Raw genomic sequence first — 24309 nt, forward strand, 5'->3', positions numbered from 1 at the left:
GGTCGTACGATTCTATTTAAAATTCGGCGCGGTCGTAAAGAAGAACAAGAGTCGTCGGTAGATCTCGAAGAGGGTGCTGTGATTTCGTACACCTGTTGTTTTTCGCCGTGACGCGATAAGATCGCAAAGGAGCGCGCGAGCGCGTAGCATCGGCAGGATACTTCGATCGGCCAAGTTAGCGTCGCCAAGATGAAGATGTATCGTAGATAACACGCTGGGTACGCATGCATAACGGCGGTTCGGATGCCCGCACTATAAAACTTAATTAAACCCTCGCAACGATTTATTCTGGCGTCGATTAAGGGGATTCCTTCGATAATCTGAATTCGCTAGCCGCTTAAATCCCCGGTCGTTTGAATCGCATCCGACTGCGGTTTCGCTAGCCGTTCGTTTCCTTGGATTTACCTCGATACTCCACGAGAGAGATGTGTTTTATTGCTGAAAAGCATCGTTAAAGAAAAGGTCAACATGGTGTTATTAAAACGAAAGACTCCGTATGGAGAACGATTCGTAAATGGATGGAGGAATATGTAAAACCGTATGCGAATAGCGTCGTAGTAAGCTAAGCGAAATTGTGAAAAATGTGGAATTGCAGTAATAATTGTTATGTAAGGTACAAAAAAAAAAAAAAAGAAATTAAACATCGTTAAATTAAATTGTGGCGTATTTTACAACTGTACCACACTAAATTGAAAAGAAGCAACTTTATTATTTATACGTGTGTGGTACGTTGTACGTATGTGTTATGTTGTAATTATTTGTATTATTTTCTTCTTCTTTATGCGTATCCCTATAATATTACAAACCCTTTCTTCCAAAATTTCCAAATATTTTTTTGAAAGAGATCATAGTAAATATAATTACGATTTTATTCCAAATAAATTAGACACCATACGTTCTTAATTTAATACACCTTTGACGCAATATGTTAAAGTATGTAACAACCTTTATATATATATATATATGTTTCAGTCCGCAGATTTCTCGTTTATCTCATAGTCGGTAAACTCGGTGAAATATTCACGATGTTCAGCTAAAAACGTGACACGCAACTGTTCAGTTAATAATACACCCACTTCCATATCAGGCTCTAAACACGCGCGGCTCATAAAAGACGCGTCAGTGCAACCGTAAAAAGAAGAAAGTTTCGTTTCATGAAACGCTCGCGATTATGAACGTCCCGTTGCAAAAATACCGTACAGTTAACAGCTCGTTCGGCTTCCGTAAATGTTGCCTGTAATCGTGTTACCCGCTTTTACTACAGCTATGAAAACGAGTATTAATCGATGTCCTTACACCTTTATCACCAAACTGCCGGTAGCTGCTGCTTATACGACTTCATACTTCGGAATCCATTCCTTCCTGACGCCACGAATTAGTCGTAATGCTTTTCCGCATTCTGGTCATCTTGACGGCATAGTGAATCGAATCGACCTCGGCATATTTTTCGAGCAAAAAAGCTTCGCGTTCAAGAGTCTTAGTAGACAACGTACTGAGTGGGATATAGAAAAGATTTTAACGTACCTCTGAATCCTAGTTTTCTTTCAATTAGTAATTTAAAGATTGAAATAATTTTAATTAACGATTTTAATGATTCCCAGACGTAAATCATGAAATGGATTAATACAATTATTCGAGATACATTTTCAGATTAAATTCAGGTCGTTCCCATATCTCTCATCTATTTAGCTTTTAGTACCGTGTCTATTGGACATGCTTAAAATTAATACGATCGTATTTCTAGAAAGAAAAAAACTCCCACCGTTCCTTTCTACCAATAATTTAAAAATTATACGATTTTTCATATTCCAAATTGATGTTGTTTAAAACCAGCGATTAAAATGTCTAACTCATGAAATGACTAAAAGGAGAAAGAAGTACAATCTTTGACAAATAATCTTCGATAAATAAAGAAGTCACGTCAAAGCTTTTACTCTCATTCAACGTGCTAACGCAGTTTAAATAGTTTCCATTATTTCCCAAAATAAGTGAAAATACAACACTGGAAGGATAATCAGTCTTTCAAAGAATTATTGGCGTCGCTTCACGGGTCAAGTGTCCACCGACTTTTCTTTGACGCGAGCGACGTCAGGTCAGTAAAGTTAAAAGTGTCCCCTTGCCAAAGACCGATATTTACGTCCCTTGGTAATAATGACACAAAGATGCCGCTTTGCTCCCTGGGGGTGCTGGTATCAGCAAACCTGCGGGTGATTTCTAGGGATGAAAATCTAAACCAAGAGCACGGTTTGTTAATGCCATTGTAGCCGAGTCCAAATATTGTTGAATTTCTTTCTTACTGGACCTACAGCGAAGATTTCTGCCTCCCATGACGTCGCTATTCTGCGACTAGTCGAGAGAATGACGACTTTATGCGCGATGGCACAGGATGGTCTGACGGTGTCCTTTTTTCTCCTTCTTTGTTCTATACTTCTTTAAATATTACCGACGACTTTGTTTTCTTTCTATTGTCTCTATTATTGTAGATTATCAGTGACTATATTATATCATTTTGTTGTAAATGAAGCAATTGTTATCGAACTTAATTATACAGTTTATTTATTAATGAATAACCACAGAAATTAGTAATTAATACTATGAATTATAGTAATAATAGTAGTAATAAGTAGGAAGAATTAGAGATTAGAAAAGATTTCACAAATGATAAAAATCTTAAGATTAAAATCTGTTACAGTGTGCATAATCTTCATGAAGAACTAAATATCATGTTGCAAAAATTAGCACTTAAATTGTTTACCCTCAATTTGTAACATAACCAGCTTAATGTATAATGGTAGGATGATCGACAGTTTGCTGGAATTTTAGTTGATCTTGCGATCGTTGTTGTGATTATTGGTATTGTTATCTTTATCGAATTTGTCGAGGATGTCGAGACGAAGGAACGAGCCGACGATTGAACGAGCCGTGGAGGCCGCCCGACCGATGCCGCCTTCCATCGAACTCGTGCCGCTGCTTTTCGAGATTTTAACGGGTTTCGTCTCCGCCCAAATGTTCACGGCGAATTTCAATTCTGCTACCAGTGCCTCCCATGGTGTAACCTGCAAAAACGTACACGAGAAACTGTCACGAATCGGTCCATTGCTTAATTCCATACTCCCGAATCTAATTTGAATAAAACTCTGATTAAAAGTGTTGCTGCTACTTTAATTAATATTTACCAAGATAAGAAAGAAATTACAATAATATAAGTAAGATAGCGAGTCATCCAAATATGATTATACAATACATTGGTTATAACTTATCTCATTTAAAATTGTCATTAACAAATTTTGTTTTATTCCTTAAAAATTACTCTTTCTACGAAGTATTAATGGTAATCGAACACTATTGCAAAATTCTGTTAAATAAAAATATTCAATTTAGGTGAAGCAATATACTTTAGAATGCACTTAAACGTGCAAAAATGGTCAAGATAATCTAATAATTATTATTTGTCATTTCCTTCTTCAAGAATAATTTAAAGACAATTTTTATGAGAAAGAATGATTCCTTCGCTTCCTTATACACGCGACGCAGAGGAAAATTTATCACTGGTTTCGGGGTAAAAGAGATTCAAGGGTGAGATAACGGTCTTGTGAGCAGGAGACGCGGCTGAGGAGACTCACCTTCTCCCTCACGGCGACCTTTCGTACATTCCACAGGAATTCAAAGACAGCGATGATGAACGAGCCGCAAGTTCCGATCAGAAGGACTAAGAAAACACCACCGACGTTGGCTATTCCTAATTCACCTGACGATGACGGTTCTTGTTCGGTTTTCGTGCACATCCCACCGCCCCGATCCACCCACCATTTCTTCTTCAGGTCTTGGAGCACCCCTTTCTCTTGCAGCGTCAATATCGCGCCGTTTATGGGCGTTCTATACTCAGAATCTAACGAAAAAGGATCATATTTCAAAAGATTCGCGCTGATATGATTCGAAATAACATTGAAGGATTGTGAAACATACTCCGTGGCAGGGCGATACCATATCCTTTGTTATCGATAAGACCTCCAATCTTGTCGAGTTCACAGTTTCTTTCCATTCTGTACTCGATCGTAGTAGACTCCATAAGAAAAGCATAGTCGCGTTTCTTCAACACTCGTTCAACGCCTTCGTCGTTCGTTTTCGTGAACACACTTGGTCTTGCTTCCTGCATTGTCGCCCACATGCGTTGATATGTCGTATAATTGGAGTCCTGTAATCGAAATAACGCTATTGTTAAACGGAGATAAATATTTAACAGATTGTGGATGTTTGTAGATTTTTTAAATTTACAAGCTTAAAAATGTACAGAATGCACGTAATTTGCAAAGATATATAAAACATCTCAAGTGTAGTATTCGCTATTATATTTCCTGTAAGAAATGAATTCTTAATTACGTTCCACTTCTTTATATGTTTTATATATCTTTACATATTGCACGTGCATACTGTATATTTCTGCGCATTTAAATAAGTAAATTTTCCATAAATGTACAGATATTCGTAGTCTAGATATTATAATATTCCGAAATGTAGGAAGGTAGAAATTTACCCTGAAGAAAGTGGATGTGGATCCACCATCCACGGCTCCATATCTGACTTTCGTCTGTTTAGCAAGATCTTCGACACTTTGGATTGGATTTTCTTTCTTGTCGTACGTCAAGAAGGCGGCCAAATTGGCAGTATAAGAAGAAACCATAATCATAATGAAGAACCACCACATACCAGCCACCATTCGAATCGAAGGTGTTCTAAGTGAGACAACAGAAATACAAGAGTGATTAGAATTTGAACGTGTTTGATCTAAATAGACTGACAGGAGTTACAGATGTTCCAATTGAAACTAATAGGATAGGTCGATGTGAGTTGGAGTTGATCAAAATGAGTTTATGCTAGTTGAAGCTAACTGGAACCGGAATTGGTCGAAGAAGGTCGATGAAAATTGCAGTTGGTCCAAGTTGGTTGATTTGATTTGGGACAGTTTGAAGCAGATCAACGTAAATTGGGCCTGGTCAAAGCTGACCAATGGAAATTGGAGCTGGTCGAAACGAACAGATGAGAATTGGAGCTGATCAAAGCGGATTGACGTGAAGTAGAACTGATCGAAGCTGATCGATGCAAATTAAACAGGTTGAAGCGAGTAAGAATGGGTCGAGGTGGATTGACGCGAGTTTGAGTTAGTTGCATCATTACAGCTAAACGTAAAGTTAGTTTCATTTAGTTCTTTTTTATTTATAAATACAAATATTTTAGCTTTCTTTCATTTATTACAGTTTAGTCGACTAAATATCTTAATTTCCTAAAATTACAGTTGCGTTATTCTATTTTTCGTATATATTTTTAATATTATTCATATCATCAGTTCATATTCAGTTCATATTATCACGAAGATAAACTTTAATAGTTTCAATAATATCAAACACAATAGATATACGAGCTTAGAATATAGTCTTCTTATAACTCTAATAGAATCGAATTCCAAAATCCAACTGTTTCGTTTGAGCCTGATAAACTTTAATACAAAATGCTTTATGATCTATGCTTTTACAAAGATCACGCTATGAATTTTCGTTGAACATGAAATCTGTCTACGGTTCAGCCAATCGCGGTCTACGTCGTCTAGATAAATCGTCCGGTACTTACGAGATGAGTGGATGAAGCATCTCGACGATACGCTAGAAGCGCAGAAGCGGCGACAGAGACAGCGTGCATCGCGTTTTCCTAATTAAGCGCGAGCTAAAGAGCCGCGTATGCAAATGACTCCTGTTTGCCGAGCATGGCGCGCGTGCGGATATTCTGTGTCACGCGAGCGTGCACAGGACGCCGAGTAAACAGAAACAAAGGACATTGTTTCCTCGCGAGGCTAGCTTGCCTTCGCCGACAAATGGATCGCGATTAAATTGCCGCCGCGCGAAATCGATAAGCGATACTCCCATTTATTCTATAGAAATATTCCACGAAATGAATTTTTTCTTTTGATCCGCGACTCTTTAATAATGTAAGGTAAATTTTATGGTGAATAGTAATTGCATTTAACTACATATAACTATAATTCCAATACGTAATTTTAACAAATGTGCGTACAACAGTATATCTACAAATTTAAGGAACAGTTTCTACTGCGATTATTTCACACAATAATGAAAAGGAATTTTTTTAAACTCAAGCTGCTTTTTTCTTAATATCTAACACACAAGTTAGTAATGAATTTGTATAGTAGTTTGCAACAGCTTTTAAATCATCTTACGTACAGTAGAATAAATGAGAGCGACTCATCGACCCGCTGAAATGTAATGACTAGACTATAGATGTTTATGCAAGCATTTATGCGAAATTTAAGCGTACGAAAATCTGTAGAATACACATAATGCGCAGATGTATATATAAAATATTCAAGGTATAGTGCCTTGTTAGTTACGATATTTGTATAATAAATCTGTAGTTAAATTCCATTTCTTTAGCGCATTCAGTTATATGTGTATAAACATTCGTAGTCTAGCAACGACGATAATACATAAATTATTCTACACAAAATCATTTGCTGACATCGATGTCATGGATTTTTCTCAAAAATAATAAAAATCTTACCCTTAGACCATTTCTCTTTTAGATCCAAGTCGGTTGTAAAAGACATTCAAATATTACTTCTATGCAAATCACGACGATTCATGCTACCTTCGCGTAGCATAAACAAGCGGCTAGGAGGCAGTTAGGAGGATTCACCGTTGTTAGCCGTCAGCATCGCCGTCGTGGTCGTCGTCTTTAGTCGGAACGTCGTCAGTATGTAGCGAGCAAACACGCGCGACGTTACGAGCGGAGAGTTAGCGCCGTGCCGGCGTTAATAAGTGGGAAGCCGCCTCAAATATGTCCGGCAAACAGCGGCTCGTTAAGCTTAATTGTCGTGAAAAAAAGAGGATAGCTGGGAGACACGGGAACGGCTGCGGGGGAGAGAAAAAAAGGGCCGCGTCTGCTTTTGGCACCGCCTCTGTACACTTTTCTACAAACGATCCGCAATATTTTATTTCCTTATTTTCCTTCTAGCTTCTTTTAGTTATCAGAATATTTTAGTCTTTGCGTTCAGAGGAATTCGTCTCGTTTCGTCTGTTTAACGCGGTCTCTTGCTACTTAAGCTAGAAATTCTTTTAAATAGGATTTTATTAAATTTGACTACCAAATCTAAATCTTATGTAAACTTAACAGTGTATTGATATTACAACGAGCAAGTTTATGACAGTATTCATGGAATACAATTCGTGGTGTGTTTGACAATGAATATCTTGAGAAACATACGACATACTTTCTACAATATATTAAAATTCCGTTTGCGAAAAATTTATTTTGTGTTGAATAGTTATTAATAAACCAACAAACGTCCAGTTTGCTGGAACTCTCGCGAGTAATTTCAGAGTTGTAGTTACACAAGGCAAAACAGATACAGTAGCATCTCTTTGCGGTGGTGTTGCGGCTTGTGTTTCACGATTATCGCACGGCTTTGCATGCATGTAAGACAGGCTGCGGTAGCATAGGTGCTTTGTTAAGTTTGCCGGTTTTGAACTTACTTGGGGAGTATATCAGAGCCTTGTTGCAGCATAGAGCCGACAGTGAGCCACATAGAGTTTTTCAGGTCGAAACTATTTTCCAATTCTTCCGGGTCTGGATTGCAGGGATGCGGATTGTCCCATTCGCCTGGCGCTATTCTGTAAATAAACCTTCTTTTTAAGCAGCAGGATTTCTCTAAGCGCACGCTATTCTACTTCTTTAATATCGTTCTCTTAGAAGTTAATTTTGTTACACTTTTCAGAAAGATAAAAAACGTACTTTAAAGAAAATTTTCTTTTCAGAAAAGGAAAACTTGGTTTATGTAGGATATCTCAGTATTTAATAGCCAAACTTTGTCGGTATATACTACGGATATAATCAAGCAAGACATATTACACGAATATTGGTTATTTAAATCTTTACTGAAAAGTTACAATAAAAGTACGAAATACAAAGAGATTATGACCTCCGACATAAACAGCATAAACTTTTATGTGTGAATAACTTAAAAAAAGAAATATATATTAAACAAGTATCAAAAAGAACAGGTTGATTCATTGAGACAAAGCAAAATTAAAATAATCTTCATTGAACAATAAATGCAACTTTTTATCGCGATCAGCTTTTCATTGATATAAACGGTGGATATTTTGAAATGGAATATTAAAACTGTAGAAATGTGCGAGAATCTGAAAATAACAGGAACCCGATGCTCGGGATGGGTCGGTAAGACATCGGGTCGGTACGGGTCAGGTCGGGTTTCGAAAGTATTTCGTAATGCGAGATTGTCGGGATTTGCTAGAATTTCGGGATTTTCGAGAATTATAAAATTATATAAAATAAAATATGGAGCAGAGATAATAACGAAATATGCATGATAGATACAATATTTTATAATAAAACATTTTTATTACTTCATTTTAGTACTTTATAATAAAATAATTTATTATAAAACATTATATCTCTGGCATATTTTGTTATTATTTCTGCCCCATACTTCAGTATGTATAATTTTAAAATTCTCAGGAATCTGGAATTACGAGATATTTTCGGGTTCTCACATACTTTTAATTAACAGCTAATGATTACGTTGATTAAATGTATTCTTGTCGTATAACATAATCAGTACAAGTTTGTTACTGTTCTCTTTGTATGTTGTATTTTAATAAACATTTATAACTGATAAGATATATATTTATATGTAGAACATTTTTTGTTTGTTTACACCTATTTATAGAATATACTAACAAAGTTTAGCTATTAAACCCTGGAGCACCGTTCTTGTATAAATTCTTGTTCTTGTTATCTTTCTTTAAAATCTCACCTAGCTTGCACAAATAGCATTATCGAAACAGCTAAGAAAGCAGTCGCCATGTAAATCCAGACGTCGAGTGACAGCGGTGACAGGAACGAGAACAGGTCCGGTTCTTTTTCCTCCGGTGTTCTGTACAAAATGCTGATACCTGACTTGGACATATCGGATAAAATAGCAATGTCACGAGATTTATTGCGAAAATAGAACGCGATAAGAAATTAAAGATACCATACCTAGATTCATGAAGGGCATCGTGAAATCGACCGCATTTTCTCGCTCGTACGTGATTGTCAGGTCGCAAATAGCTAAATCCGCGTCCTGAAAGGATTTCATGCGCTTTTAGTTTAAGTCTTGAATTTTTGAACTTTCTTTTAAATTATTGAAGGAAAGAAAATAATTTCTTGCATACATATAAAATATACATGTATAGATGCGAAGTTTTAAAATTATACGCAATGATAGATAGGTCTATGAAGATGGAAATATTTATTCACAAATTTATTGTAATATTTAGAAAATTGGCACAGTAGAGTCGGATGTTTCATATGAAACAATCTGATTAATAGTAATTGTTTTTCAGTCTTTTAATATTATCTCAAACACATAATAAAATATAATAAAAAATAAAATTTAGTTTATTTAGTGATACGTGAAAATCTGTTAGTCAGCATACGCCTAGAATTAAAAGTGAAATAAGAAATCGAAATCTCTGAAACCTTTGCATTAATCATCTTTAATTACATAGAACGTGCTTGCAAGTAATTACGTACATGATCCAGCAGACGTCTGATTAGACCGTTCCATTGCTTCGTTTCTTTATCGTACTTGCCGTAACTTCCGTCCGGTACTAATTCGAACTCATATTTAAATTTCAACAGCTTGGCAATCTCGTCGATGAGATCAATGCAGAAACCCTCGTACCGTCTTTGGTCGATCAGTATACCTCGATTTGAACCTTCCGGCACTTCCATGATATACGGTGGTCCCTGATGAATTACAGTTAATTAGCACGTTCGAAAAATATCAATATTAAAAATCTACGCGCTCTTTCTCACAAAGCTTCCTAATTAGTGGTTTTGTCGCGAACGACCATATTGCTTCTCAAACAAATTCAAGTCTCGGTATTCTACCAACAAGAATATTCTAATAATTACAAATATCTAAGAATGTCAGAGAATACTCACTATTTTAGTAGTAATCTTGAACTTCTTCAGTTCAATGGATTTGTACAAGTAACGTTCACGTTCCTTTTCGCTTTTGATCGAGTGAAGACCATCTGGGCGCCAATATCCTGTTTGTACATTTTCACCCGGTCTCACGTCTATAATTTGTATTTGGAAGGATTGACGTTGACCATTTTCGTCGATCGTTATTGGCCCTGTGAGCTTCCCTTCGACCTTTCCTTCTTCGGATAGCTGTAGAAACCGTGGCCATTAAATCTATGATTTATTTTCTTATTAACATAAGTGTCAGCAAGCGTTCGGATGACTTGTAACAACGGTTTTTCTTTAAAAATTAGATATTAGATATGGCTTGAGTGGCTGTAGGAAGTGTGTTCCATCAAATTAATTTTTGGAAATTTACTGACATTGTCATAATTCATTAACATTTACTATGAACATTTTTCGTTTTTATTAATATATTAGTACATATCAATGTCAATAAATCTTCTTAACGTTAAACATACCTAATTTATAGTGAATTTCTTCTTCCTTAATACGGCTGATAATCGACGATAGGACAAAGTTTAATGAGTGGCATTGGCGCGCGCTAAATTCCAATTTCAAACGAACGACATTTCATACGAATGTCTCAGGAGAAAAGAATGATGATTACGTTTTTCTTGATTTCTTTATCTTATCAAAAGGACTTTGAGCAGGACAATTGTCAAAGATGCTGGTCTTTTATAACTAGTCGATAAGTTGATAAAGTTTCATGGTTATCAAAGGTACAATTATTGCCAGCAATATTTTGTTCGAGCAATATTTTGGAAATTTTGAAGGTAACAAAAGAACGTATATTTAGATCTAAGACCAAGTGAAAAGAAAAATTTGTTAACATGGAATTGATTGAAAACGTACTAAATCCTAAAAAGGTCTCTCTGTAAAAAATAAAAGATGTAACTTATTGTGCTCTTCCCCTATAGTCTTCATATGCATCAATTTAATATGTTCGTATATACTGGAAGAAAGGCTTTACCTCGCGCATCAGGTTGATAATGTCGAGACCTGCGCTGTATTTCTTTTCCTCTTCACAAGAGAGCGGTAGCGGGTCAATATCTACAGACATGTTCCTTGCGTTTAAGGTTTCCAGCGTGTTGTAGAACATGAAGACGGCATCGTATAGAACAGCGGATTCCACCTTTGCCAAGAGAAAATGCACGATACCGTTTAGTAGAATCAGAGAACACATGACTGTCGTTAACAAAATATAAAGTTTGCGATGATTCTATTCTTCCTGGTTATTACAATTATGTATGATATTGCGGAATGTCGCGACAGAATAAAATTGGCACTTAGTAACTACCAGTTTTAATAAGTAATTGTAAAATGTCGTAGCATTGCTTTGTTGTTTGAAGAACACTTCATCTTCAGGCTGTTGAATTTTTAAATTACGAGTGAAACGAAGGAGGTTCCTCTAGATTAATTCAATTGCTTCATAAACTTTTATAACAAGCTAGTTGTACATTTTAATAAAATTTAAATGCTGTCATACGAAATTTTCAGCTGTTACTTCACTGTATGGACATAATATTATTATTTAGCGAATTTTCGAAATATTAATATTTTCAAATAAAATATTCAAAAAATAGTAAATCCACACCATTGAACGTATTACAGGCTCATAAATTATTCTTCGTTCCTTTTCTATAACTTTAGACTGTACAAACTAACGATACAACCATCTTTCAAACACCTCAACAAAATCTCAAACGAAGGTCTTCATGACTGTGGAACTATCTGCACCATAAAGGAATTCCTTGACCTAAAATGCAAGAACGTTAAAATTACCTTCATATCTCCAAGAAGACCTGCAGCCAACAGTCACAATAATTTCTCTGAACTGCGAGAAAATTCCAACAACCTCGATCCTACACAACTTGAAGAAAGAATCTCAGTCATCAGACATACACCGTAATATTTGTAATTCAGCGAGTTTCGTTCTACTGTTACGGCGGTCCTTTGTAATGAGAAATGAAACATTAAGCCGTCCAATTTCCCAAAATTATAAAACAACGCGCTTAATCGTTTCATGGGGGCCCGTGTTAGCATATGAGAGAAAGGGAAACGATATTGCGAGCGTGTAGTAACGCCTCTCTATTCAGCGAGGGGCCGCGATACAAAGTGAATTGGCGGGAGCTAATGAAACGAAAATTAAGGCAGGCCGTCAGCTGCTCGGAAGTACCGTGTCGCGGGTAGATTTTCCGGAAAACGGAAGGCCTCACGTTGTTGTATCCTCGAAGCGGAACACGCGATACTCCACGGTACCATGGAGTTAATGAAGAAATTACTTCGAACCTTGAGGTCCGATGGACCAGCGTTTAAACGACCCTTTTCGTACGAAAAACATTGTGGTTGAAAGTTTGGGAAAACGTACAGGAAAATTGATTTCTTCAATCAATTGGGGAAAGATATCGAAGAGTTGTTTTTAACTTTCTTTTAACCCACTTTTTCCCATGTGGTGTAATAGAGACTTATTTCTAGTGTTTTAATTTTTTTTTTCTATTAATTTCATACTAACTGTACGTTAGAATTACTGCAATATTTTATTGCAGCGAATATTTTGAAGAAGAATATCGTAGGAAAGGATGGGCAAAATTAGTTCAACGTTTTTTGTCATATTTTTCAATATGTACGTATGCATTAATTATGAGTAATACATTGATTTATTTGTATTGTTTGTTTGAAGAAACTCTCGAAGATATCTTTATTTTTCAGACTAGAAAGGACCAGTCAAATAATTTCACCGTGTGCCTTTCTCTGCTTTCTCTGTTAAAGATAAAGACAGACACTTGATTGCAACGATATCGCACGGCAAAATATCACTCGTGGAGTTTCTGCATAAACGCAGTATTGTTGAAAAATAGGTATAAACAAAGTAAGATACACATGGTTTTGTCAAGGTAGAAAATAAATGTAATGGATTTAACTAGAACGAGACTTCTAATGACTGAAATCTTATGAGCTTGTTGTAAGTTGATGTATGACTAGAGAATATGTTTGAATAAAGAAATTTTTAATTTGCTGATTACAAGAAAAGTCTTCCCCTCATTCAAGAAAAATGAGACGTAATTTAAGGCTTTATCGAACGTTCATTTATCTTCTGCTTTTTTGTCGTATCGACTGCTATGTCCATGGTTGTTCTTTATAGTTCTTTACGTGGAATTTAATATTACAGAGTGCAGGATAATGGAGAAAAATTTAAGGAACGACAAAATCAATTTTCATTTAATGTAAAATATATTGGATTATACGTACGCCATATTATTATCAATTTTTGAAGATGACATTCTTAGCAAATCTTAAATTTTTAAAAGCAGTTCTTAACATATATTAATTTGCTTAAGAAAATGTTATATGAAATGTCTGAACTATAAAATTCTACGATCTCAAGAAACATTCTTGAGAGCTTAAATGAAGTTATTTTAGTGCCGACACTTCCAATTCCTAAAAAAACCATCTTGTACTCTGCATTCATTGAGTACCAAAAATATCAACATCTAAAATATTCATTTGGTATATACGAACATCGCCATCGGAAATATCGACGATTACTAAGTACATTTTTAAGAATTTCTAAGAATAAGTTTTAAGAATATTAACACCACTAAATTAATAATTTTGTTAAAGGATTCTATTACTAAACAAAAGAAAGAAACCATTTTTCAAATAAAGAGTAACTAAATGAATTTGTTCTGAAATAAAATTTAAATTATGTGAAATAAAGAACATTTAAATTTTAAAAAGCAAACTGTTTATATTTACCCAATTAATTCCTTCTGCGTCATTTTCCTGCAAGCTGAGTCCTGTAATGTTGGTCATTGTTTTATTCCGCACTTCCCAGATGGGTAATTTCGTCGAGTCCTACAATTCATAGAAATATTGAACATAATATGACAGCGTTAAAAATATAGAAAGTTATATATGCTATAACATAAAACAACTATGACATAGAACGAAAATTAGTCTAACGATTTAGCTTAAGTTACACTCTTCCTTTGCAATTATGCGATATAACAATTATTACATTACAATCAACGTTTTTTTATGGGCCAGAGAACACCACAAAAAATCACAATAATTTCTAATACTAAATTTGCATTTATTAAGTGACATTGAAAATTAATTTATACCGAAGTAAGAATTTTGTTTGTCGTTTTAATTATATATTTATAACGCAACTAAAAGAATGCAATCTAACCAGAAATTTGTTTCATTCTCTAAATGTAACGAGTACATTAAAATTTCCAATAAATGCATAAACGTTCACGGTCTATTTATGACAAAAAGAATCTCGGTCAGTCCACTAATAGCGAAAATAATGGAGGTGATTAAAACCTGTGGTTCACCCTATATACTATGTTGCACGCAAATTGTGTATAATTCCTAGCTTTAATCGCGACATAATTTTAAAAAGTGTCAATTGCCAGCCGCGCCCCATTTTTACTTGGCGGCGGAGCCAAACCTCCAAATTGTGCGTCATCTATCTCGGACGTTTCGGCCAATTCACGCTGACCTCTGAAAACGCGATCCATCATAGTGTACACGCGTCTCAATGGGCTCGACCTGATTCGACGAGGAGCGATCACTATACACCAGCAACCGTGAAATCTGGAATCTTAAGCGGACCAACGTTTGAACGGTCGTTCGCCTTGCTTCCTTGTTATCTCGGTGCAACAAGCGGGAAATAACTTGGGAACTCTGTGCTAACTATAAGAAGTGTGTCTGTAAACGGAGGCCAGACGTATCGCGGAAGTGCTCTGATGGTTTGTTGACTAACTGGTTTCTTTTTAGTAATTTTTGTTCGGAAAGTCGAGAAACTGTAGATAAACGCCTTTAGGCGATGCCTGGTTCTCGTATAGCGAAGTAATCAAGGATGTTGATCGAGGGTTCAATACTGTGGGTGGAGATAAGAAATTATGAGAAGGTGATTATGATAAAAGATGAAGAGAATAAAATAAATTCTACATATAGTTACAATTTATAGTTATTAAATAAAAGATATTTATAAAGAAATACATTTTCTTCCTTTTTCATTTCTTTGCTTCTCTTTCGTTCTTTCCTTTCTCATTTCCTTATTCTCTCCTTTACTTTTCTGTGCTTTCCTTTTCTTTCCTGCCCTATCTACTCCTTTTTCTTTCTCTCCTTGCTCTTAATATTGGTCGATTCTCTTCTTTTTTGCAATTTCTTTCCTCCTTTCTTTCTTCTTGCCTTCGATTTATCTTTCGTTTCCTTGCTTGTCATTCCTTCCCTTCCTTCCATTTTACACTGTCTTTCATCGATAAAGAAAATTAGTTTTCATATCGTATGTACAAATAAATCCAGTTGTGCCCCTCTACGATCGTATTTCACCGAATTACAACTTTTTGGTCATAAAATTAATACATTTTTAGACAGGAGATAATTCTGTTATGTTTCTGTTCTATTGAGAAATGGCAAAATACGATATGAAATAGCGCGACTTGGGTCAGCTTCGCACTGACACTGTTACAATCTTGTTGTTACCAACCTTCTTGTTACGAAATGTAATAAGCTTCCCCGATACTGACGCCAAGCTATCTACAATTATAAAGTTGTAATCTTCTCCGAAGTAATCAAGTCAATCCTTTCATTTCGTAAAAACAATTTAAATAAACTAGATTATTAAATTTAAATTAAATTAAATACCTGACTAATAAAAAACACTCGTTTCCAAAAGCTAACATTTAAACAAATTCTATCTGAAACAAAAATTTCAATTAAAATTCATAACTAGGATTAAACTGAAATAAATAATTACCCAATAAAATGAACCATTATCCGTGAAGCACTGTGTATTTCAATAAATTCTCCCTGAAACCATTAATCTAAAGCGGTCAGAAGACAAACACGTTGTTGTTTAACTACATTCTCTGTGCTGTGTACAACCCTTCCCATTCCATTGAAACTATAATTAGAACATATTTGCTGACTCGTAAAGGTCGACCCTGCGGAGAAGGAGGAGAAGGTATTCAGGGTTATCGAAATCGTAGCATCGCATCGGGCCGGCAGATACAGTGACGTTGATGTGGGTCCACTTGGTGTCTCAGGTTTGGCTTTAGCGCCGTTCAACGAGGTGTCTTCCACGAATTTCTCGACAGCCCGGACAAATATAGATGCATCGTGAAATTCCTCACGAATTCATACGACACGACACGCCTTTTTCCTCCTAGTGCTTCGCCCTCTGTATACACAGACAAATTTCGAATATTTGCGAACGCCAGAGAGGAGCGTCCCTACAACTTCTGTCGAACTGTCGCCGTGATCAAAGTGCTTCATCTATAGCTTAAAGCTAGAACACGCCAATTTTAAAGAGGAACTAGAGGAAAATAACTGGCGGACACGTTTGTATGAAAGTGAAAAGGAAGGCGAATTTTTGCTTATTTGAAGCAGAAGAAGAGTAGTTTTGAGTAGAAGTATTGGAAGTGGAAGAAAACTTTGTTATTGTTCAGGGATGAAAATTTACCTCAAACAATTTTATAGGGCGAATCACATAAAATGCCCTTCACGTTCAAGTTGTTCGGAGGTCACATTGACCAATTGCATAAATTTAAAGGTAGAGAATAGCGATGATCTTTTTAAGTTTATTTCACACTTTACGATTATTTATACTATTTTGTAAAGATTCACCGATTGATTTTAGGGAACGAAAAATATGATTTAAGAATATTTAAAGACAATAAAAATATGAACTCCTATTATCTAAAAAATTGACACTTATATATATCGTGTCAGTGGTATGTATCGAACGATTCTTTTATCTAAATTACCTTTCATTTTTTGACCTAAACAATCATCTAAAATACGCACTCTGAGAGCCTAACCAACCCCCATGCATCACCTCCCACCATCCACCTTTATCAAACGTATCTCTAAAAAGACACAGCGCTAGTTTGCTTTTCCAGTCGAACTCTCCCGTAAATCGCAGAAGTTCGCAACTTTCCCTGAAAGTTCGCATTGTCTTTAGATACATGCACAATTCGACAAAAGGGACGTTTCTACGCGTCTCCCGGAGGACGTCGATACGTTGTTCCGCTTTGGAACAAAAAAAAAAAAGCGCGGAATAAAGAAAGTAAGGTGGGTGAAAGAAGAAGAAGAAGAAGAAGAAAAAGAATAGAATGGAGAAACGATATGCCTCGCGCGAAAACCCTCGACGCGACGTGAACGTCGTTATTTGTGGAGGTATTGTTACGTGCTCGATGGTAATGCCTCATAAAAAGCGTATTCCGCGGGAATGATGGTGAACGATGGAATGTTCAGACGGCACGCTATTACCGGCGTATCTCTGAAAACAATTACTCGCGGCGATTTATGGCTACGTTTAATAAAAAGCCTGGTGATTGTAACCAGCTAATGCAGTCACTACGCCAGGCGGTGAACGTGACCGCAACGCGTTTCATGGATTTATTAATGAAATTCCCTGGTAAAGGCCGCCATCAAAAATCCGCGTTCGATTCACGATTATCTCTGCTAATTGTCCGCGGTTCGGTGTCCAGAAAATCTTTAGGACACCATTGACTGGATACGTGTCGATTTTGGATGAATAGACGAGATTATTGGCATTATTGGCTTGGTTGGAGTGAGTTAACACATTTACTGTCCGCTACGATTAATTCCTAGTCGATAAATCTTGTCCGTGAAGCGAAAGTATTGTCATACGAACTTTCTACGGACACATGTCTAGCATGTTCTTTTTCAGTCCATATGTCAAGGATTGTAAACTTGAGGATTGTAATTTGACTGTAAAACGAAGCCATTTTCGCGCGCGTGAAATGAACCTGAGATCCGTGTAATGTTTTAACGATTAAATACAATCTTACAAGAGTTGTAACAATAGAATAGAAATATTTCTAATTATTGAATAAGTAAATTAAAAAATTTTTTTAAATTTCATAAAACGCGGAGTCCCCAATTTTTGCACTGTCTACCCAGCTTCTGATTTAACGCGCTGTAGATTTTGTTGAATTATTTGAACAAATGGAACCGACGCGGGCGTTGTAGAATCTAAAATAAGCTCGCAAAACGCTCATTGTTCGAAGTCGTAAATCTCTCTCCATCGTCTAAACTTCGTTACCTCTAAATGCGGACAAATGAATTTTCCGAAACATATCCGTTGTTAAAAAACGAGACCACGAAACGTAGGAAACGTATTTGCAGTTTCTTGTACGGATAAACAGAAGAGAGCAAAATGGATTTGCGTTTGTTCCGTTTAGTCGTTCGCACACACTTTATGACTTATTCTAAAAATAAACTTATAATTAAGCATGTTCAGGAAAACTCATATAAGATTGGTGATAGTTACCAATCATTACTGATATTATCATAGATTTCAGAACAATTTGGAAACTTCTACATTTAATCCGAAGTTTTAATTACTTTCACCATAAAAATGGTTTTTTATCGATCTTCTAAAAACCGTTTTTAAACTCTGTTACAGCGAACAGACACATGTAACAAGGGACAAATTTTCTTCCACTTGTTATTTTATTCTACGACTAACTATAGGAAGTCTACTTACCTTATGAAGAAATTTAACAAATAAATAATAAATTTGATAAACTTACTATTAATCCTGAAAAATCTTAATTTTCATTATGATAAATAAAAGCTTATGAGTAAATTTCTAAATCAAAATGCTCTCGGAACTTGATCTACGAAAGACTAATCAGCAACCCCACGTTATTCTACGACTAATTGTAGGTAGATTGGGTCGATCATTAGGGAGAATAGTTACAAGTTTCTCGACAAGATCTACGCATATAATGTAGAATGTGGTGTAATACCAGATAAGTAATTAAGAAATTACAGTAGTCCGCCATCAGCTTGACCTCCATCGCCTGATAGAGCACCTCGATGATGTTACTCGGCTTGACGTCGATAATCACGTTGCAGATGGACATTGCGCGAATCTCCTTCAAAACTGGTCGATTATCCATCCCTTCGTAGAGCTTTTTTATCGTGATAGCGCTGTCTTTCGTTCGCTTGAGTGACAGAGCCTTTTGAATCCGCGATAAACCGTCGTTGTCTTCGTACACAGCCGCGAAAGAGTTCCATTTCATCGACTCGACCACGTCAGCGATCGCCTGGGGGCAATATTACGTATCCTTTAGTGGGAATGATATTCGATTTCGTTCGGGTCAGTGTTATTTCCGATAGAACAGTTAATTTCGCACATATGCTGCTGTTAAACGGTTATAGCAATCTTTTAGTGCATGCACAATAGTATACTTTTAATAGTACACGTGCAGTTGTGTAAGTGAAATCATACAAATTTAACGAGATATAAGCAATGATGTAATTACAGCAGTAGAAATGCAATACTATAAGTGCAAGTGCGATATTATTGTACAAATATAACGCTTCAAATACAGCAGTGCAAATGTGCGGATATTTATAGAAATTTATATTTTTGGAAGCACAACCGAAGAGATGAAATCTATTTCACTCGCTAAATCTCATAACGAATGTATTGATGCGTTTAAAAATCTTCCGAAAACATATTTGCAGCCTAGCGATGATTAAAATATAATGCTGAAGGTGCAGTGATGTAACAACGAAGTAAATGCAATTGTAATAGTGAAAATGCAACGATATAAGTATTTAAGAAATAACGATTCAGCTGCAGAAAATATACAGTAAAATCGCGATAGAGTATGTATTATTGTTTCTCTTTTTTATTTTGCTTTTTCAATGAAACTGTGCGCTTTTTGCGCAACAGATGTAAAAAGAAACGTTATGCTATTTTTTTCATTACACATACGATTCTATACGCGAGTAGAAAAAAAATAGAAAAGCAAACATGCAATTGCGTTCCGTACCCTGAATATTCAAGTGTTACGAGAGTTTGACGTCACTTAGCATTCTATTCTAATTACCTGCTAAACTCTCGCGTTTTAATTACCTCTACGTTAAAAAAAAAAATTGTTGCAATATGTTCGTGTATTATGCGGAAGTAAAATGAAATAAAACTTCACATTTCTATTATACCGTAATTGTCTTTTTGAATGGCTTAAAATAGCGAAAAAGCTTGAAAACTGGATTTAACTTGATTAATTGTTTTAAATTCACTTAGTATAATTTTGTTTTCTATCTTACGACAGATGATTCGAGTATATGTATTACGTACGAACATGCTTGATGTTTATAATTTGCTATTTAAATAGCAATTAAAGCTGTTAAATTGTTATAAATTTAAGTAATTAATTAATTTCGATTCGTTTCAAGTATCCAATTGTGGAAAATGAAAATTTATATTATTATTGTTATCATTAAACGCTTTTATTACATGTACACATATAATATATATTTTTATCATTTATTTATATCTTCAATGGCAATATCATCATTAATAATTAACGAATACATCATGAAGCTGTTACACGTGAAATGACCAATTACCTTCAAATGGTTTTATGTTTTATAGGAGGTAATTTTAACCTTCAGTATACTGTTAATTAATCTCATATCAATGATACTATGCTTTTATTCGACTTTTAAATAAAATATTTCTGCCATCTTCTTGGCCATTTCAATGATGTTTACAACCCTAATTATGCGAACTAGTATTAATTAAGCTAGATTAATTTAATATTACTAGCTTTTTATAAAATATTGCAAATTTGTTGCCTATTTTCAAGAAGCTCGTATGTTCGAATTTATCTATTCTCACTTTCAACAATTTCATATTAAAATACATTTCTTAGCTACCAGACACATACAAAACCAGGAAATTGACAAATATAGATTTAACACGTTTTTCCTTCGTGATCTCCAAATGAAATTGTCAGAAACATTAGTTTTCCGTGAAAAATGACCGTAAATGTTCGAATTTGTGCTTAAACCTAGTAATTTGTCGGGTATTAGTTACATGCGGATCGTTGTCAGTCGAGGGAACGTCGAACGTCGCAATGTCTGCGATAAATTAACGAAAGTACCGTCGAGTTTGTTTGAACAAGCGAAAATCCAACGAGTGAAAATTCGGGCGTTCTTTCCTGTGGCAACTGTGTAAAAACGCCGCAAAAGGGGCATCACGATAACGAAACAAAAAAGGGAAAAAATATATATATCAAACAAAATAAAAGCCTTCAAAGGTTGCAAGGACTAGAGAGAATATTGAAATATTTTTACGCCTCTGGAGGGAAGAATTTTCTGTTAAAACCGTGATATTTTGCGATCAGCAACATATGGTTCGGAGAAGAATCAAAAAGGGAGCGTCGATGCATTTTGTAATGGTTTAAAAGTTCGTAATTATGGAGTTCAAATGTGACATGAATTTATGAAAATGTGAAAATATATATTTATAAAACATTTTAATTTACGATTTGCTGACTATATACAGTGACTCATGGAAATATTTGAGTAATTACTGAAAATTTTTATCGATGCGTTTTATGAAACTGTAATGAGATATAATTATATATCGGTCAATATATCGGTAAAATATGAAACCAATATAAAAATGTATATTTGAAATAAATACGTATTTTTATACCTTCTATTCGCATTTGTTTCAAACTTTTCGAGTATGGTCGTGATAGTGACGTCGATGAGACATTACAGAACTAACGAGATTTCAAAATGTTTTATACTGCAGATATGAAACATTCATAAAAAGTTTCTATACCTAAATGCTCAAATACTTCTGTATCAAAAACGGGAAAACATTTAAGAAGCAGGCAATAAATTTGTTGCTTCCATAAATATTATCATATCGTACAATTCATTAAACGATTCCCTTATTTCCTAAAGATTAATCGCCTGTAATATTCTTAGCCACGAATGGTCGTATGCCGTTTATTGTTCATCGATATATGTATAATATTAATTGCTGCCTTTTTCTCTGGCACAAGACTTTTTATACGTTTCATGCGTTTAACATTTCCTTTATAATTCCTTCTCCCGTTTTTTCTTTCCGACATATCGATGCATATTTTTGCATCAAGCATGAGCACCAACGTACTGTATCAATTACCATGAGATTTAAATTTAACTAACCTCGCATACATACTGCAGGAACTGCGCTTAAAAAAATTTTAATTGCGCCATAAAGATAAAGAAACGTTAAATAATCCTTTACGCTTGTCACGCACGTTCGTCGACAATTTTAATTAGACTTAATCGGAGAACCCCGTTCGATTCGTATCAACCCGCGTTCGTTTGTTTTTCCGACGCTATGTCCATGAAAAGACCGGCAAAATAAAAACTCATCCGGCGTCGTTAGCCGAAGTTTGGTCTTTGATCGCGCTCATTAGCTTCGACTAGCCGGTTTAATGCACCAGCTACTTCAATCCCGCTCGATTTGCCTCATTAAACGAGTAATTTAAAATGCATCGAAACGCCACCTCCACCCTGGCGCTCGCCCATTTCGCTGTCTTCTCTTCACCCCATCAGTTTTTCTTTCATTGGTTTTCCTTTCCGAAGCGTTCCTGTCGCGTCGTGTCGCCAGGTTAAAATGACACGGTGAAAGTTTCCATATATGTATACAGTGTATTAAAAGATGTGGGTAATAGTTAGAATTTAGAACGTGTGGTTCTAAAAGACGAGGTAAGATTGAGCACAAGATTGTCGATAGAAGCTTATTTTACAAAATACGTTTAAGTTACAGTTTACAAATTAATTTTGTACTAGAAACACTCTCGTAACAGTGCGAGTCAATGAATCAGCTGACGAATCTTTATTCCTATTCTACTCACATTTTATATTTCTTTTTCAAATTATGTTAATATCTCATGTATTATGTTGTAATTACACTGTGTAACAGGCATCGTACAAATATTTGTTACATATATTAGAAAGGGCGTTCTTTGAATATCGATTCGTGTCTGAAGTCGTGAAAACCTTGTCTAATTAGTCAGGTTACTTGAATCCAAATGACTTGGTATCAAGTGATATGTCAAATGTGAAAAAGAATTGAAAATTGAAAGGATATTTGAGGACAACTAACTAACAGATTTTTGTTCGAGTTGCTTGAATTCAGATAATTTGACTAATCTGAACGAAGTTTAACTTGCAAATTTAGATGAAAAATAATAATCGACGTCAAATTCATTTTAATTAATTCTTCGACGAAAATATGTTCCACGTCATGAGACAGCAATTAACTTCAGCCCTTCCGACGCCAACACTTCGATTTTCGCTTACCTTGCTAACCATGTTGCTGTCAGGGAACACGTTGATCGTCATCGGTGTCGGGTTCTTCGGTTCTTGGCCTTCCTGCAGCTCCTCGTTCTGTCGCCAGAAATAGTCCATGTGCGGCACGTCGAACCGTGCCGCGATGCTTGCGACAATTCCGTAAGTGTACGAACTCGAAGGACCGAAGATTGCTGCCACACCCTCCTCCAAAAGCTCACAGGCTGCAATGTTAAAGCGTGTTACCTCGGCTTGTCCGGTTCACCAAATTGCATCTTGTAAAGTGCACGAACGAGGCTATCTTGGAATTGGCTGCGGGACGAAGACCACTACGTAAGTTGCTATTCGAGGGAACGCGATAACCATGATGCTCGAGATTTGATAAATTTTGATCAGGTTAAATCCTGGTCGTTTCAAGAGTATGCGTAGAAATTTTACGTTTTGTAAGCATGGCACAAAAGTAAGGAAAAAATAAAATAATGGTAGAAAACAAAATAAGGGTAATATTATTATACTGAACATATGAATTTTAATAAGTTCATAATTATCTTTAAGACTCGATTCATTTTCTATCTTAATATCGTAACATTTATAAATGGCGTTTTGCATACAATACTTTAATAATTAATGAATTTTTGTATTAGAATTCACTGAATTTTGTTAAGAAACATGAAATGCACTGAAACTTTTGGTCCTAATTCAATGACTTTGAAAATGTGTATAATTTCAAACGAAAGATAATTAATATCTTATTCTTTAAGTTCTTCGATATAAAAAGAGCGGTGCTCGATAGATACGATCGTATTAAAAATAATTTTATTACGTGCTTCAATTTCAAGGAGACAACAAAAAAAGAGAGAAACTATTTAAATATCGAGTTGCATCGCGAGGCACAGACGTCCAATTACGCTTTATTATCGCTCCACCTCTCGATCAGTTCTCTTCGCGACAGGATTTAACGTGAAATTTATCGCGTCGATCGGATTCGAGGAGTTCGATCGCAAGAAAATCGTAGACTATCTTACTCGTTAGATTCTGTTCGTTTAGCATCGACGATGCTCGTCGCGTTTCCTTTGCAATTAACTGGAATTAAACGTTTAAATTTCT

The 24309-nt window shown here is 35.5% G+C and overlaps 1 protein-coding gene across 2 annotated transcripts in view; it reads right to left on the bottom strand.

The window, feature by feature from the left end:
- Positions 1 to 2410: 2410 nt before the first annotated feature.
- The window catches only part of LOC132910479 (glutamate receptor ionotropic, kainate 2-like), a 153582-nt gene continuing 131683 nt past the window's right edge, over positions 2411 to 24309 (bottom strand). For both annotated transcript variants that reach the window (XM_060966213.1, XM_060966212.1), the window contains 13 exons: positions 23215 to 23426; positions 18858 to 19157; positions 13822 to 13920; positions 11036 to 11197; positions 10021 to 10251; positions 9607 to 9822; positions 9070 to 9154; positions 8846 to 8984; positions 7542 to 7679; positions 4535 to 4733; positions 3967 to 4195; positions 3624 to 3889; positions 2411 to 3056 (listed from right to left, as the gene is read on the bottom strand). In XM_060966213.1, the coding sequence (XP_060822196.1) occupies positions 2820 to 3056; positions 3624 to 3889; positions 3967 to 4195; positions 4535 to 4733; positions 7542 to 7679; positions 8846 to 8984; positions 9070 to 9154; positions 9607 to 9822; positions 10021 to 10251; positions 11036 to 11197; positions 13822 to 13920; positions 18858 to 19157; positions 23215 to 23426 (2513 nt within the window). In that variant the 3' untranslated portion in view covers positions 2411 to 2819. The remainder of the gene's footprint in view (positions 3057 to 3623; positions 3890 to 3966; positions 4196 to 4534; positions 4734 to 7541; positions 7680 to 8845; positions 8985 to 9069; positions 9155 to 9606; positions 9823 to 10020; positions 10252 to 11035; positions 11198 to 13821; positions 13921 to 18857; positions 19158 to 23214; positions 23427 to 24309) is intronic.

This window comes from Bombus pascuorum, chromosome 9 (genome assembly GCF_905332965.1).
Source record: "Bombus pascuorum chromosome 9, iyBomPasc1.1, whole genome shotgun sequence".
NCBI lineage: Eukaryota > Metazoa > Arthropoda > Insecta > Hymenoptera > Apidae > Bombus > Bombus pascuorum.